Source organism: Pelmatolapia mariae, linkage group LG7 (genome assembly GCF_036321145.2).
Source record: "Pelmatolapia mariae isolate MD_Pm_ZW linkage group LG7, Pm_UMD_F_2, whole genome shotgun sequence".
NCBI classification, from domain to species: Eukaryota; Metazoa; Chordata; class Actinopteri; order Cichliformes; family Cichlidae; genus Pelmatolapia; species Pelmatolapia mariae.
In genome coordinates this window covers 21248945-21265305 of record NC_086233.1, presented here as the reverse complement: position 1 = coordinate 21265305, position 16361 = coordinate 21248945, and the positions used below count along the sequence as shown (strand labels likewise).

The 16361-nt window shown below is 40.5% G+C and overlaps 1 protein-coding gene across 1 annotated transcript; it reads left to right on the top strand.

Annotated features, from left to right (window-relative positions):
• The first annotated feature begins 3783 nt into the window (after nt 1-3783).
• Nucleotides 3784-16063, top strand: tmem38b (transmembrane protein 38B). Its single transcript, XM_063478411.1, has 6 exons — nt 3784-4211; nt 11450-11606; nt 11981-12165; nt 12318-12405; nt 12788-12905; nt 15087-16063. Exons 1-6 carry the CDS (start codon nt 4088-4090, stop codon nt 15381-15383), a joined length of 969 nt encoding a protein of 322 aa, XP_063334481.1. The 5' UTR covers nt 3784-4087; the 3' UTR covers nt 15384-16063.
• The last annotated feature ends 298 nt before the right edge of the window (nt 16064-16361 follow it).

Here is a 16361-nt window from a genome sequence, read left to right as displayed (position 1 = left end):
GACTTGCTCAACGAAGGCTTCATTAGGGGGGCTTTGAACTGAGGAGTAACCCGCTGGTGACATGCTTGTCGGCCACAGACATAATTGAATAAAGATTCCAGTTGTTCTAAAAACCCCTGGATGTAGCCTCTGGGTCTTTGAGGTGGGCCCCAGAAATCTGAGGAATGAGAGGCTGTCCCAGGGCTCTAAGAGCTGAGGACATAGTTTAATCCCACACCACTGGGAGAATACTGATCAGAAGAGCTCAGACAGCAGGGGGGTTGAAGGGCGTGTGTGTGTGTGTGTGTGTGTAGGTGTGTGTGTGTGTGTGTGTGTGTAAAAAGCATTGACAAGCACTGAGCCTTGAACCTTAAAGTCTCCTGTAACATACTAATGGGAAGTGTCCTGTCTTAAATGCTGTCTGTGGAAATCACCCACAGCTTCCAGTGATGACATAATGTAAAAGTCAGAGGTCTTACAAGATGGCACAGATCTGTGTTTGTTGATACCATCACAAACACAGGAGTGGTCTCAGGCAGTTTGCCTGTGAATGATGGTTTCAAGTGTATGATTACATAATCACCTTGCCATGTTACAGCAAGTACTGTCTTTAACATCTTCACTGGGGCTTTGTGATCACATCAGCTCCAGTGGGAGCTCCCATCATGGCTTTAAAAAGTGACATAAAAGCTTTTGTGATGCACGAACCGATATATATATATATTTTACGGGCCTCACATCTGAGTTAGAAGTCCAACACCTCCCTGCATGAAGTGTGATCATTCACTTCTTTATTTATATTAATAACAGAACATGAAACCACACCTCATTACACTGCTGCTGGTCGGTCAGGGGGCAGATGTCAGCAGGGAGATACGGCACTAGGTGTTTAACTGCTGCCACCTATTGGCCAAGAGTTCACATTACAGCTTCTTGCAAAAAACCCCAACTTTTTACCTTTATTCACCTTTGTCACCAATCATTTAGTATCACAAAATTAATGACCAATGTATGGTAAAATAGGTATATATTATAATTTCTTGTAACAAAGAACAAACTTTTGAGCTAGAAAGAAACACTGTGATACCAGTGATTATAAACTATAAACTTACACTTAAACTTTTTTTCTTTAGCTATTATATCTAATCATTTTATTTGTATTTATGTAATGAATGAATGAATGAATGAATTCAGTTCAGGTCGGATAAATTGTATTTGTGTAGCTCAGGATCACATACTGAGGTTCAAAAGGCTTCCACATGCATAAAAACATATTAAAGCACAAAATACAGTGGTGTGAAAAAGTGTTTGCCCCCTTCTTGATTTTGTATTTTTTTGTATGTTTTTCACACTTAAACATTTCAGTTCAGAGAACAAATTTAAATATTATACAACGATAACACAAGTAAACACTAAATGCAGTTTCTAAATGAAGGCGTTTATTATTAAGGGGAAAGATCCAAACCAACATGGCCTTGTGTGAAAAAGTGATTGCCCCCTAAAACTAATAACTGGTTGGGCCATGCTTAGCAGCAACACCTGCAATCAAGCGTTTGTGATAACCAGCAATGAGTCTTTTATGCCGCTGTGGAGGAATTTTGGCCCACTCATCTTTGCAGAATTGTTGTAATTTAGGCATATTGGAGGGTTTTCGAGGACGAACCGCCTTTTTAAGGTCATGCTACAGCATCTCAATTGGAGTGACTTTGACTAAGCCACTCCAAAGTCTTCTTTTTTTTTTAAAGCCATTCAGAGGCAGACTTGCTGGTGTTTTAGATCATTGTTCTGCTGCAGAACCCAAGTGCGCTGCAGCTCAAGGTCACAAACAGATGGCCGGACATTCTCCTTCAGGATGTTTTGGTAGACAGCAGAAGTCTGTCTACTAAAACATCCCAAAGACTTGGGGATCATCAAGATGTTTCTGGCAAAACTGAGATGCGTCTTTATGTTCCTTTTGCTGAGCAGTAGTTTTCATCTTGGAACTATGCCATGCAGGCATTTTTGCCCAGTCTCTTTTTATGGTCTTATGGTCTTAACTGAGGCGAGTGAGGCCTGTGTTTTAATACTGATAAGTAAATCACACTGAGTTGCGTTGATCATCATCATGCAAAATGCAGGATTTATGTTGAAAACAGGTGTCTTTTACCCAAACTATAATAATTTCTCAAAACAAACCAAATTGTCTTGATAATTAAACATAACCAAACATCAGTGAACACAAACTAGTTCTCTTTTTAAAATTTGATAAAAATCAGTTTCAGCTGTTTGCAGATGGTTTACACACCAATTACTAATGAGTTTATTAAGTTGTATCAATTGTCATTCTTTGTTTGCTAACAGTGAAGCTATTAAAATGCAAACATTTACCATTTATTAACCGTCGTTCTAATAAACAAGCCTTAACTCGTTTGACTAAAACTGTTACTCCTCCTGTTTTTATATGATTTGACTGTAGCACAGTGACAAGCTGACACTTGTCAGTGTCTCAGTGGGCCCCAAATTAATACATGTGATTCAGCAGTCAAACAAAAAAGCAAGCAAGAAAGCAAAAAAACAAACATAAGACTGGGAAACATTAACATGCAGTCACCACCAGGTGTCATGCTCATGCCTGAACACTGTTATAGCAGTTAGTAACTTATGGCAAAAGGGGAAGGGTACAACCTTGCAAAAGTTCACAAATAACCCACCAACCTAAAATTTCTCAGTTTTATATTACCCTCTGTAAGCTGGTTAATGTTTTATTAAGCACATGATTTAAACGTTTTTTCTTTCTTTACTTTTTTCCCCTTTTTGTTGTTGTTGTTGTTACTGCCACAGATGTGTGTCAGAAGATTGTGTGCATTTAAAGAGTGTGAATCTCCACACATTCTAACGCTGTTTAACTGAAGCGTTTTTTTTACAGCTCATTGTAAAACCTGAATACTACTGTTCTTGGAACTGGTGGGTGGAGGCTCATGCTGCATGACAACAGGGTTCACAACTGTTATGTCGACACATTTTTAAAGCTTCTGTGTATTGCCCAACCAAGTTAACCCATGCAAAAACAACAGCATATAAGGATTTCTAGTATCATGCCTGCATCCTCTCACTTAGATAGTTTCTCTGATCTTTGATTTTAGAGTGCCAGGAGGTAAAGTAGACCTATACTAAACATTTGGATACATTTATATATGGCTCTTTTTTTTTTCTTTTGAAGTGAGCCTGCTAATTTCTGAAGCAGATAATAAATCACGTTTTGTAGGCTATTATGTCCAACTTTCAACAATAAAAGTGTGATATTATATTAATTATAATTAATAACAACAGAATAATGAGGTCACAAAGAGACACAAGGGCAGCTTTTACAAGAGGGGAATAGTCAACAGGGGTAATTTACACCTGACCTGACTTTTCATTAACATATGTTAATTTTCTATCCATCCAGCTAGCTTTGCTATTTATTCTGATTACTGCTTGCCTTTCTTGTAGCATCGATGTGGTACAGTAGCTACTCCAATTTCGTTGTACTATTGTATAGAGTATGACTGTGCAATGACAATAAAGAGTTAAAGTTAATATATACTGAGTAAAACAATACCAGTGGTTGAATATATTTGAAACTGACTACAGCATGTGTCATGACTACCTGTAAGCTCCACCTATTAAAGGCACAGGCAAACAAAAGGTACGTAAAGCGGTGTGTTTACTTTTACCCATCCCTGGTCGATCACCTCAGAAAGCCGCACTCTGACAAGCGATTGGTTCGCGGTGCACTCTTTCCGCCAATCACCGAGCCTCTCTGGCTCCGCCCGCCACATCACTAGCATGGCGGCACGTAGAGCAGGAATTCCGCCTATGCGACGATGACAGCGTCGCTGAAGAGATAACAGCGGTAATGACTGTTGTACGATAGTGCAGGTCTGTTGCCCAGCAACATAAACCCCAGTTACCCTAAGGGTCAGCTAACCTGGTGCGAGCGGCTGGGCAGCAGCAGCCTCTCTGTCAGACTTGACAAGACTGCGGATGAAGCCAAGTTTGTGCCCTGATGCTCTGAGGTGGACCGGTGCCTTTACTCCGCTTCAAGTCCTCGTCTGGAAGCTCATTCCTGCCGAATTGTTCTAGAAAGATGGATCTTCTCAGTGTGCTGCATTTCGACGAACTGTCTCATGGACTGGCAAACTTGTCCATGTTTCCTTACTTTGACATGGCGCATTATATCGTCTCTGTCATGGCTCTGAGGGAGCAGCCAGGTGAGTGTTTTACGGGACGTTGAGGATTATAGTTCCTGCCAAGTTTACACTGTGAAGTGGCTTTTTTCTTTCTGTTAACTTTGTTTGGCTGAAGTTTGTAATATCAGGCCTCCAGCCATCCTGTTTAAAGTTTACCTGACTGCGTGGCACGTCGGTGGGGAATGGGGCTGTTTAGAAAAAGGAAAAGTTTTCCAGCTTCTTCACATTGTAAGCAACGCACAAATAGCCCGCACGTGCTGCTTAAATGTGTTTATATAGCCTCGTTTCATAAGACTCATAAAATATTTACGATTTCATGTGCTTATTTGCATATTTCCTAGTTGAAGTGGTTCTTAATATGTCACTGGATTCAGATCTGAGCCACTTAGTCTATTTTTTAAGTGCTCCTTTACTGTTTTTATTGGTAATATTTCACTTTAAACTAAATATTATTTTGTTATGCAAAATCAGACACGCTGTAGGCATCCGCTTTGCTTCTGCAAAGTTGCAAGCGTTTTACAGATTATAAATTATTAATCAGTATTGTAAAACATAACAGCTGTTAATTTGTGGGTTAATTGGCACGCAACATAATCTGAACCTTAATTGGATAAGTTTGCATATAAATAGTGCTGCCACATATAGAAGTGCACTGCATCCCATTAAACTGATAAATTATACAGTTAATAAAGTTAAAAAATTGCTATGACTGAATTACTGGACCGTTTTGGGCCAGACCAGGTGATGAGTTTGAACCATATCCTGATATTTTGTTCAGAAAATGCACAGATTAATGAATTCAAGCAAACTATAGCCAGAAGCATAATCAAACTCAGAACAGTCTGAGTTAGGCATGTGAAGAGCTTTGTTCAGTTTAAGTATTCAGATCTGTTAAGTTTAAGTAGTAATACTAATGGATAAATTCCACTCAAATAAACAAGGTCCTGCATTCAAAGGGACTGTCCAATCAGCTAACTTTACTGTCAGTGGCTGTTGCTGTTAGCAAGGGTGGAGCTACTTCATATTGTGTGGTCTTTTAATCTATGGACCCATATGCTGACTGAACATCAGCAACAGCCATTATCAGTCTTTCTGGCAAATATCAGCCTATTAGCACAAAGCTAATGTTCACAAATAGAGGCCTATTTATATGCTGCGTCACATCAGCTTTTCATTGATTTTCAGCTACTTGCTTTAATGAGTACACTTGTTTTTCTAGATAATGAAGATTTCTTAGTTTCTCTGTCAAAAATCAACAATAAAAAAATAATGGTATCAACTCAGAATTTCACAGTACGTCCACCCCTTTACTTGCTGGTTACCGCTCACTTCACCATAGAGAGCATACTGGTGTGCTCTGTGACATTGTGGCACACTGGATGCTTTGCAGCACATATCCAGAGGATTTTAAACACAGCACAAAAGATTACTGGCTTTCCTTTTCCCTCCCTGGAAGAGATTGCAAAAGCGAGATATCTTTCAAGAAGCCTTAAAAACGAATAAGGACACTTTTTCACCCTGGACCCTTGCTGTTTGACCTGTTGCCCTCTGGTAGACACTACAGAGTCATCAAAACAAGGGTAAACAGATTGCAGAGTGGTTTTTAGCCTAGTGCAATCACGGCTGTAAATCAAACATTTATTGCAGTGCACCATGGTACTTTTTATTTAACCCTTGACACCTTTATATTCATAATTATTTATTACTTTCTGCACCGTGAGAACAACTCTGTTTGATGGTGTGAATGGCTTGTTTTGATACTGTGTGGTATTTTTTTTGAGGAACTTGGAAAAGTAGCAACTCAATTTTGGTGTTGGAGCCTCATGAGTCATTACTTGTTTATCTCAGGAAAGCAAAAGCAATTAAGCTCTCCCCACAGCCTCAGTATAAACCTTTTAGTTCTGTCGTCTGCATTGTGTCGTTGTAGCAGTAGTTAGAGATCATCGTCACAAAAGTTTAAAAGCCCAATGCTTTAGCTGTGTCACAGTCTATTGTATGAGCTCAGACCAAAGTTGGGCACTGAGCCATGTTATGTCACCAAGATAGTGGCTATGGAGACAGGTGGACTTTAACTGCACAGGGAGTTGACTCAAGCACGTGGACAGTCCATTGTAGTCCCCCTGCTGTAAGTCTACGGGCTATTTTTGAACTTGCCTTGCAAAGCATCTGAGCTGCTGTGACCTTTTTAACCCTGTGTCCTCTACTCCAGTCTGTTTGTCTCTGGCTGGACGAAAGAATCACAGGGAGCGACAGTGTTGACAACACCGTTTGCGAAATTCTCATGTCGGTCGTTGCTTGTTCGCTCACTTCATGTTAAGCGAGTTTGGTGACGATCAGTGACTTGCTTAACTAACAAACAAAAGATCACTGAGAGAATGGCCGAGGGCAGATTTAAATCTCTGGGTCATTTAAAAAGAAACAATAAACTCTGTCAAGGCACAAAACACTCAGGAAACCCCCCAAAAAGGAAAGGAATGCCATAAACCATTCAACCCTCCTTCGCTAGTCTCTTTCCTCTTTTCTCTTTCCTCTGTGTCAAATCCACCTCCGTGCTGTGCAGCGGTGGGGCGGCTCCAGACGTTCTCAAACGTTAGCGAGAAGAAAAACAAGTTTCAGTTCAGCTTAATTGCACGTTAGACACACATACTGTACAAACGAGTATTTTGAAGGCGCTTGTCTGTTCTACCCCCTGTGTTTATGCCATTACGGAGTTATTTTAAGCACATTTATAAACACTGCTGAGAGTGGAGTGTGAGGAAAACGGAAGGACAGGGACAAGGAAGGAGAGCAGTGGTTATATGTCAATCAGTGGGCCTCTCTTTAAGCCAGAGACAACCAGAGGTGTGTTTTTTTTTTGGGTATTTAATGCTGGCTATAATAATGCTGGCTATAATTATGCTGTCCACAGAGGAAGGAAGAGGAAGAAGAAGACAGAGCTAGTGGGAGGAAGAGAAGACTTGTAGATGTGCACATTAGGAGGAATGAAAAAAACAGCAGAGTTTCCGTGTTAGATAATGCTGTGTTTGGTCTGTATATTTGTTAGATGTTGTCCTGGTTAAAACGGAAAGACTTTTGTTAGACTGCTGCTGCGGAACAGGTGAACTGCAAGAGAGAAAAGAAGGAAGGAAGACATCTGCAGTGTAGTTGACCTGCATTTCTCAAATTTGACTTGTAAATCCACTTCCTTCCAATGCAAAACCAGAAGAAGGGATTTTGCATGTCAGAGCAGTCTAAGCAGTGCATTTATATTTCAGCGGAAATGGTAAACAGTGTATTTTTTTTTCTGTTGTTTGCTTCTTCACCGACTTGTAGATCTAATCATGTTTTATGAATTGATCTCCCTCCATCTTTAATCTCTGTGCGACCCATCGGGAACACACACTGACTACAGCAGTTTGCTTTGCTGTGGAGCTAAAGGTGATGACAGTGCAACAGTGTTTACTGTGTAAGCAGTGTGGTGCACTGGTAAACTCTGCACTGCAACGACCACAACAACAAAAAGCAGTGTCGAGGGTTTAGGCTGGGGGCTATCACAGAGAACAGGATGTAAATAACTGTCACGATGTCAGACATTTTTTAAATTGCTGTTCCCCACTGAAATTTTTATTTACCCTCCCCAGCATCGTTTTAACCATATGAGGTGTGTTACATCAGACGTCTTGAGCGCAATCATGGAAAAAAATCATAGTATTACACAGTGATGGCTGAAATCTGCTGACACTGAGCTGGAGCCACTTTATAGTGTATTCCTCACTCCATTTGTTTATTTGTCTGTGGCATGCTGGAACCCACACTTAGTTGTGAGGAAAAGCGAAGTTATACCTTTTTCCATCTGTTTTCTGATGCATGTGACTTTAACATGTTTAAGCATAAGATTACAACTGTGGTCAAAGTTTACATCCACTCATTGTGGGCACGAATGTCATTGTAATTTTGATTTATCTATTCTGAAACCAGTTCTGATTTGTGTTTAGAATCGTTGTTCTGTTGGAACACCCAATTGTGTCAAAGTTACAAGTTGAAGAATGTGAAGGTTATCCTTCTGTTTCATTATTCCAACCACTTTATGAAATGTACCAGTACCACTTGACTACCAGTACCACAGCCCAGAGTATGATGCTACTACAACCATGCTTGACAGCAGGTACATTGTTCTTTTCACTCACAATTATTTCTCCAATCATACATCTTGTCATTGTGGCCAAAAAGCTCAATCTTTCTGCAGAACACATTTGGCTCGTCAATGTGGGAAGCTGCAAATTTCAGTCAAGCTGAAAGGTTTCAGTTTTGTTGCCAGGGCTTCTTTCTTGGTCAGCATCCTCTCAGTTTATGGTGATGTAAAACTCACTTTGCAGTGATGCTGGTGTTCCAGCAGTTTCCAGTTCATAGCAGGCTTGAGCCTCTGTGTTCATGTATTGTTCCCGAGCATCCTAACTAATTTCCTGCCATCTGAGGCTGACAGTTTGGGTCTTCTTTCAGACCTTGGCAAACTGGTGACGCATCTGAGCGACCCGATGACCATCCTGCAATCTGTAGTTTTTTAGAAATGGTCCATAAAGATTCTTGAATGGCCTTCCATACTAAAAAGCTGGGTCTGTGCCAAGGAAAACAACCATTTTAAATGAAGTCATTCATTAAAGTCATACATCTGTGTACCTGCTTGTTTTTTGTGACCACAAAACTAGTCAGAGGAGACAATCCACCAACTATGCATCCGCCCAGGCAGTGGACCTCAAATAAGTATAATAGGATTGATCACTCGGCCATCTGGTCTCCAGCTGTCTGTGTTTGCAACAGAGTATAATTTCAGTTTTATACAAAGGCATATCAATGAATAAGCTCCTTTAGTACTGGCTGCTTACCTGTTGTATCTTTATGCCAGGTGCATTTCCATTCGTATATGTGATATCTCAGTGCAGGAGGAAGTCCAGGTGAAATTTAAAACTTACTGTATTCAGTGTTGAGTTTCACCCGTGACTCATGCAAGCAATTAGTGAGATTCTATCCTGCATTTACTAACAGGTTCAAGTGTCTACTACCAGACATATCAGCTTTCACATTTTCCTCCACTGCAAATGGTCTCATGTAGAAACACTGAACTCACTTTAAAGTTTTTTTCTAAGGATCTGCCACTCTATAGAAAGTTAAACAGTGAACAACTCAGACGTGAGGCCGAGGGAGGCTACATAGGAAGCAGCTTTAAATCCTCCTGGTTTACCAATCTCACTCCAGGAGTCTTTAATCTTTCTGTAATCCTCAGGTTACCATTTTGGTCCTGTGTGTGGCCACACTGACTCAGGGCAGGTAACACAGGGACTGACTAAGAGATACCTGTCTTAGTTTCAAAACATATGTATATTCCTTGGCAGCATTAATTTTGGTTGAGGCAGACAAGGCATTGCAGGATTGTATTAGAGTATGTCAGAAAAAAGTACTGCATGAAATGTGTGTGTATCTCATTGATATTGTAGCATCAATAAAAATATATTAGCAGTTCAGGCCACCCATGATGAAGTCCACCTTTTAAAAGAGAGATCTAATGACATCAGTGCCTACACTGATTGCTACACTACTTAAGTTTAGCTCTCCACGCCACAACAGTGGATTTAAAAAAACAAGACAAACAAACAGTCAAGATATGATTGAAGTATAGACTTGCAGCTTTAATTCAAGGGGTTTGAACAAAAGTAGTGTATTAACACTCTAGGAATTACAGCCTTTTTATACAGCCTCCTATTTTCAGAAACTCAAAAGTAAATTGACAGTTGACTGACAAGTAGTTTCATGGCCAGGTGAGGCCTGTTCACTTTATTATTTCATGTGAAATTAAGGTAATGAATGAAATGGAATGGATTCCAAGTATTCAACTTGCATTGGTATTGCTTCACTGAAACTCTCAATAATAGGTCCCAAGAAATGGTGACACAAGTAAAGGAGCCCATTATTAGACTGAAAGACCAAAATAAACCTATTAGAGAGATAACATTAGGAGTGGCCAAATCAGTAATCTGTGACTCCTTCTTTCCTCAGTTAAAAAAATTCCCCACACAGCATCTATACAAGTCCATAGCAGTGTTGAGGAAGCAGGCGTATCATTGTTGTTTAAGTCGACAGTATAGAGACGCCCTCATGAATGTAAATGGAGAAGGTTTACAACAAGGTGCCAAACACTGGTTACTGTGGTTGGCACAGAACATGGAACAGGAAGTTCTTTTAGATGTTTTCTAGACTTAGCTAGAAAACATCTGAAAGAGGCTGTACATGTCTCAAAGAATTGTTTTGACAGATGAAACCAAGATGAACTTGTACCAGAATGATAGGAGGAAGAAAAAGATGGAGAAGGGGAGAAACAGCCCTTGATCCGAAGCATACACGTCATCTGTCAAAGTTATGGCATGTATTTCAACCAGTGGTTGATGACTGCTGATAGAAATAGCAGGATAAATTCTGAAGTCCACAGGGCTATACTCGCCGCTCACATTTAACCAAATGCTGCAAATATCAGCTCTTCACAGTGCAAATGGATAATGAGGCAAAGCATACCACAAGAGAAGCCCAAGAGTTTTTCAAGGCAAAGAATTGTGATTTTTCGAGGCCAAGCCAGTCACCTGACCTCAGCCTAATAGAGCAGCTTTTCAATTATTAAATACAAAACTGCATGCAGAAAGAACCACAAACAAGCAGCAACTATAGGCCGCTACAGCAAAGGCGGGGCACATCTCAAGGCCACTACCCCTTGAATTAAAGCTGAAATCCTGCACTTGAATCATATTGATTGTTTGATTTTAAAATCCACTGGTATACAGAGGCCTAAGAACATCTAAACCTGAAGGTCTTAATAGAAAGCAGCTCCCTTGCTAATTCATGCTCAACAGCCCATTTTGTCTTTTGAGTCTTGGCCGGTCCTGTCATGTAGATATTGTGTAAATGGTTTCAGTGGAAACCACAAGTCCAGTCACTCATACTGCAGCTGTGATTGACAAATAGCTCCTTTTCTTTGTTCAGTCTATCTGTGAACCTCAAACAATATCTATGAAAGAGTAGGGAGGTTCCTCAGATAGAAAAGAGGTCAAAGTATCAAACTCCATTATGTTCCAGTTATCTGTTATCTTCAAATTGAACTGGTTTATGTATCAAGTTAAGCCCAGTGTAAACGACATCTTACTCATTCACAGTGCTAGTCTCTTTATTCTAAGAACTTGCCCAATGTGATCATTTATGTTTATTGTTCTTTATTATCCATTTTTGCTGTTGTGCAGGAGCTCTCGAGGTGTCCAGAGTCAGCCCCTTAGCCTGCTGGTTCAGCTCCATGCTCTTCTGTTTTGGGGGAGCAGTGCTGTCGGGGATCATGCTGGCAGAGCCACCAGTCGCTCCTTTGTCCAACAGCACCGGTGTTCTCCTTGCTTCAGTCATATGGTAAATATCTGATGGTTGAAAGATCTGAGGCTGAAAAATAAGGTGTGTAGATTGTAGAAAAGAAAGAGGCAGATGGGTTTGAATTAGTGAATAATAGATAAAGTCATTATCCAAGTTTTCCAATTTGTGGAAGAAATAGAGATGTTTTCAAAGAGTGTCTGTATCTAAATAAGTCTTTGGCCCCCTCTGCTGGTGGTTTGTATTATTACACCTGTCTCACAAATAATTTACAACACCCCCTGCTGGTGAGTGTAGGTACTTGACAAAGACCTGAGGGTAATGCTGTCAAAATCACCTTGAGCCTTGTTTAGTGGCCATGTCATTGAAACGTGCATGTGTCCATGTGTTAAATGAGCCTTGTGTGTCTCTATTAGGTACCTGGTGTTTTACTGCCCCATGGACTTGGTGTACGCATGTGCGTCGCCGCTGCCCCTCAGACTGGTGCTGTCAGGGATGAAGGAAGTGACGAGGACGTGGAAGGTCCTTGGAGGGGTGACTCAGGCTCACAGCAAATACAAGGACGGCCTTCTTGTTATGATTGCCATCGGATGGGCTAGAGGTCAGTAGGTATGAGTGTGACAGGTTTTTTCTTTTTTTCTTTTTCTTTGCATGTTAGGGCTTTCATGTAACCGTAAAATATTTGAATATTTAACACACATATTTTACATATTAATGCGTAGCAACCATATATCTCCTTACTCTCCCTACCAGGTGCTGGAGGTGGTCTGATAAGTAATTTTGAGCAGCTTGTTCGAGGAGTGTGGAAACCAGAGACAAATGAGCTCCTCAAAATGTCTTAGTAAGCGTCACACAGACTCTCTAATATCGATTTTATGATATTTTTGTGGTCATAAAATGTAGTTTTTAATGCACATTAAGTATATTGTCCTATCTTGACTGTAATTTGTTATATTAATGATATACTATATACCAGGCAAGCAATTTTTTTCATGGTCCCTCGTTGTAGCTTTTCAACAAGTCATATAGAAATTAAAGTGGCATCAATTACCCGCAGTAATAACATAAACATGAGGGTATTTTCCAAAATTTCCACACTATTCATTTTATTATTATTTATTTGTGCATACAAGATGTGATTTATTTCAGTTGTATGTACATACTTATCTTCTATTTTTCAGTTTTTGTTAGGATTTATCTTTTTTCTTTGCTTTTCTCTTTAGTCCCACAAAGATTACCCTGATCGGGGCGGTGCTGTTCGCGCTGCAGCAGACACACTACCTGCCTCTCCAGAAGCACCACCTGATGTTCATTTACACCATCTTTATTGTTGTCAACAAGGTCAGTCTGGTGCCAAACCTGGACTCCAAACCTGAACCTATGAGCAGGCTATAACTCAAGATTGTAGTAATTTGGAAAATTCCAAAAAAGGAGGTCTATTTTTGATCAGTTTAGCTTAACTACTTGCAGCAAAAGAAATGAATAAATGCCACTCCTGTTATTAAGTTAAAACTTGGGTACAGCAAAGGTTTTAGTGCCACAGCTTCCTCCCAAATCGGTGCTATCGTGTCTTCTAAATGACCTTTCTCGCTCTGCTTTTTTGAAGTTTTCGCCGTGGTGACTCACATTAGTACGGTATTACCCGTAGGGCTGGGGCTTTTGCATCATTTTCATCAGCTTGCATCATCCACTTTTCTCTACTCTGGGAAACTTGTGCTCTTGACTGAGACACAGATAAATCTAAGACGTCTTCTTTCAACTCTCATTCTGTTAGCTCCCTCTGACTCTGATCTGTCAAATTAACAGCAAACAGTTTCATCACATTTAAGAGCTGTGTCCAGGCCTGCTGTTTGTTATTTTGGGTTCTCGGTGTTGCGGATGTTCGCTCTTATTCCCAACTGAAAAGTAAATGCTCATAAATTTACTTTGTGTGAGATGGACTACAGTTGTTTAGCTTTCTATGAAAGGTGACAATTTGTTGTCTGTAATAAGCTGAAATTGTTTCTGTGTCTTCTTATTTGCTTTTTGATTTGACCCCATTGGTGTAACGCTACAGTCACAAACAGTGGTCAGAGACCACACCAGCATTGTTGTGACTGTGTGATGAACTTGCCAGCTTGTTATCTTTTGAAATGGTTACTTTGAAGATGGGGATCAGTTCTGCTGCGACCACTTGCAGTCAGTTGCCATCTTCAAAGTGGCTTTGTTGCGGTAAGATGGTGGAGCCACTCTATTACTTGTGAAGATTGCCAATCTGAAATGCCTAACTTGACCTCATAATTTTGAAACAGAAGTTAAAACACCTTCATAAATACGTGCTCTGCAACATTGGTTTTATATATGAATATAACCAGCTGGCAATGAGTTGACAGATCATAGACAGGTTATGCTCATCGGTGCTGCTGAGCGTAACTGGACCAACTCAGCTTGACTGCAATGTTTCTGCGTTTCTAAATTAGACGGCAGCTGTTTGCAAACCTTGTCTCAGAGTGATTGCAGTCACTATGAGTCAGACTACAGTTTGAAGACATGTGCAATCAGCTTGCAAATTGATCACTCAGAAGTCGAGAGTGAACTTCTGGGTGGCCACATGTGCGCCTTTCCCACTAACACCCACTCAGCTTGACTCGACATGGTTTTCAGTTACAATTGAGTGCCACCTCAATGTGGCAGCCCAAGGCACCCCAAATTTCCTGTAACGTTATTTGTATAATGCAAACACGACACAACAATGAAGGACATTGAGGCGATGGTATACCTACCGCTAAACCGATGTTAAACGTACGCAGTAGGTCATTGGACCACGATGTTGGTTTGTGTGTGGGCATTTCCCTCGTTGTCAGGTCACTTGGACACCAGGCTGAGTAGGTATTAAAGTATCTGGTACCAGGCACTACTACCTAATGGAAACCCCAAAACTGAGTTAAGCCAAGTAGGTACTAGTGGAAAAGAGGCTTTGGTCACCGCTACTACTTGCAGTCAGTCTCTGACAGCAAAAGAAATCAATATTTATACATATGTTTAAAAATGTGTATACATGTGGGCTTTTAACCTCCATATTTGCCAATTAGTAACACCATGTGCCTCTTGCGTGGTGCAGAAATTAACACTGTTTCCTGATATGAGACCAAGGCGGAGACGCATGACCGTAATGGGGGAGCGTTTGTAAATAGGAGGTTTGCGTAATGATGCCGATTGGCATATCTGTCCCACACTAGATATGCCAATCCATCCGTTATGGCAACCTCTGAAAATACAGGAGCAACCAAGAGTACCAAGCTAGCAGGGGAGCATAGAGAAGTTCCTGCTGTGGCTGAGGGAACTATAAGAGCAAGGTTTCAAGTGAAATGATAGAAGTAGCCATGTGATCCATTCGTTATTTTTAAAAATGGTCATTATAGCTGATTTCAGGACATCTGCTCTGTTGAAGGACAATTTATTCTCTCCCAAATGTCATTAAATGTCTCATCCTTTTCTAAATTTTTCACACATGTATTGACGCATGTATGTTTTGCTCTGTAGTCAAGGATGATGCTGACGGGCTCCTCCACCTCACCCTTCGCCACCATTGAGTCAGCCCTCTATAAGACCCTCTTCGCCGGCTACTCGCCTTATGCCGCCCTCACCGGTGAGGTGAAGAGCGCTTGCATCGATAATAGCAGCATGAACAAGACAACCACTGCCACCAAAGAGTCCAGTGAGAATCGATCGCCTGGGCAGCAAACCCCAACTTCTTCAGCCACGGGACAGAGCAGCTCGCTCGAAGCCAAAGAGGAGTCACCGAACACCGCGGCAACAAACTGCAAAAAGATCAACTAGTCAGCCTTCGCCCTGTAGCGCCTTTTCACCTCTAAGCAGGGCTGGAGTCATTTATGATTCACACATTTCAAGTCAGGAGTTCACTTTAACTTTATTTTTCCATTTTGTCTTTTGTGCAGGGACACGCTTATTGTTCTACAGGCTAAAAGGCCGTGCTTCTTTTTCTCTAAACGATTTCTTTTGCATTTCTTAGAAAGCGATTTCAAGCTGGCTGCTGAAAAGGAATTTCAATAAAAGCCAACTCCAGCAAAGCCCTGCACCTTATATTCTGGGATAATCACCACATCCTTAAAGTACTGTAATGCTTTTCCTGCTGTTGGATATGAACATCAAACTATCTCTGGGCTGTAGCTTAATTTTTGAAATATATATTTATAATGGGAACAATCAATTTCAGGGGTTTTGGGGACCAGTGCTGTGCACCTTCTGATCTACGAATGTACTTCATTCCTCTCTGTATATATTCTGCTTGGTGTAAATGCTAAATTTCTTACTCTAAAGTGGTTACATTTTTTAAGAAAAAAAAAGAAATTCTATTCTATGAGATCTAGAGATTTTATTTTATTTATACATAATGATTTCACTCTTGAATGTGTAACATTTTGAAATGGAGCGCAGTTTTATTTAGTCACTCTGGCGAATGCTTTGAATGGTGATTGAAAGCATGAGAATAAACAGGTTTGAATGCATGTGATTTCATGCCTATGGTGTTATTGTACTGCTCAGTGAACACGAGTGCACTTGGGTTTAAATTGCCTAACATATCAGTAGTTAAATTTTAAAATGTGTCTATCCTTGAAAGAATCTTCTCCTTATTAATGCAGCTCTCTTAGCTACATTTGTTCAGCTTCATGTGTCAAAGGAAAAAAAATTAATGACTACTTTTAGCTTCTTGTAAGTTGATACAAAGCAGCGCAACATCTAGAAGTAACCTCCACTATAGGCTGAAACATTGCATCAGTTTATCATCAGCACCTG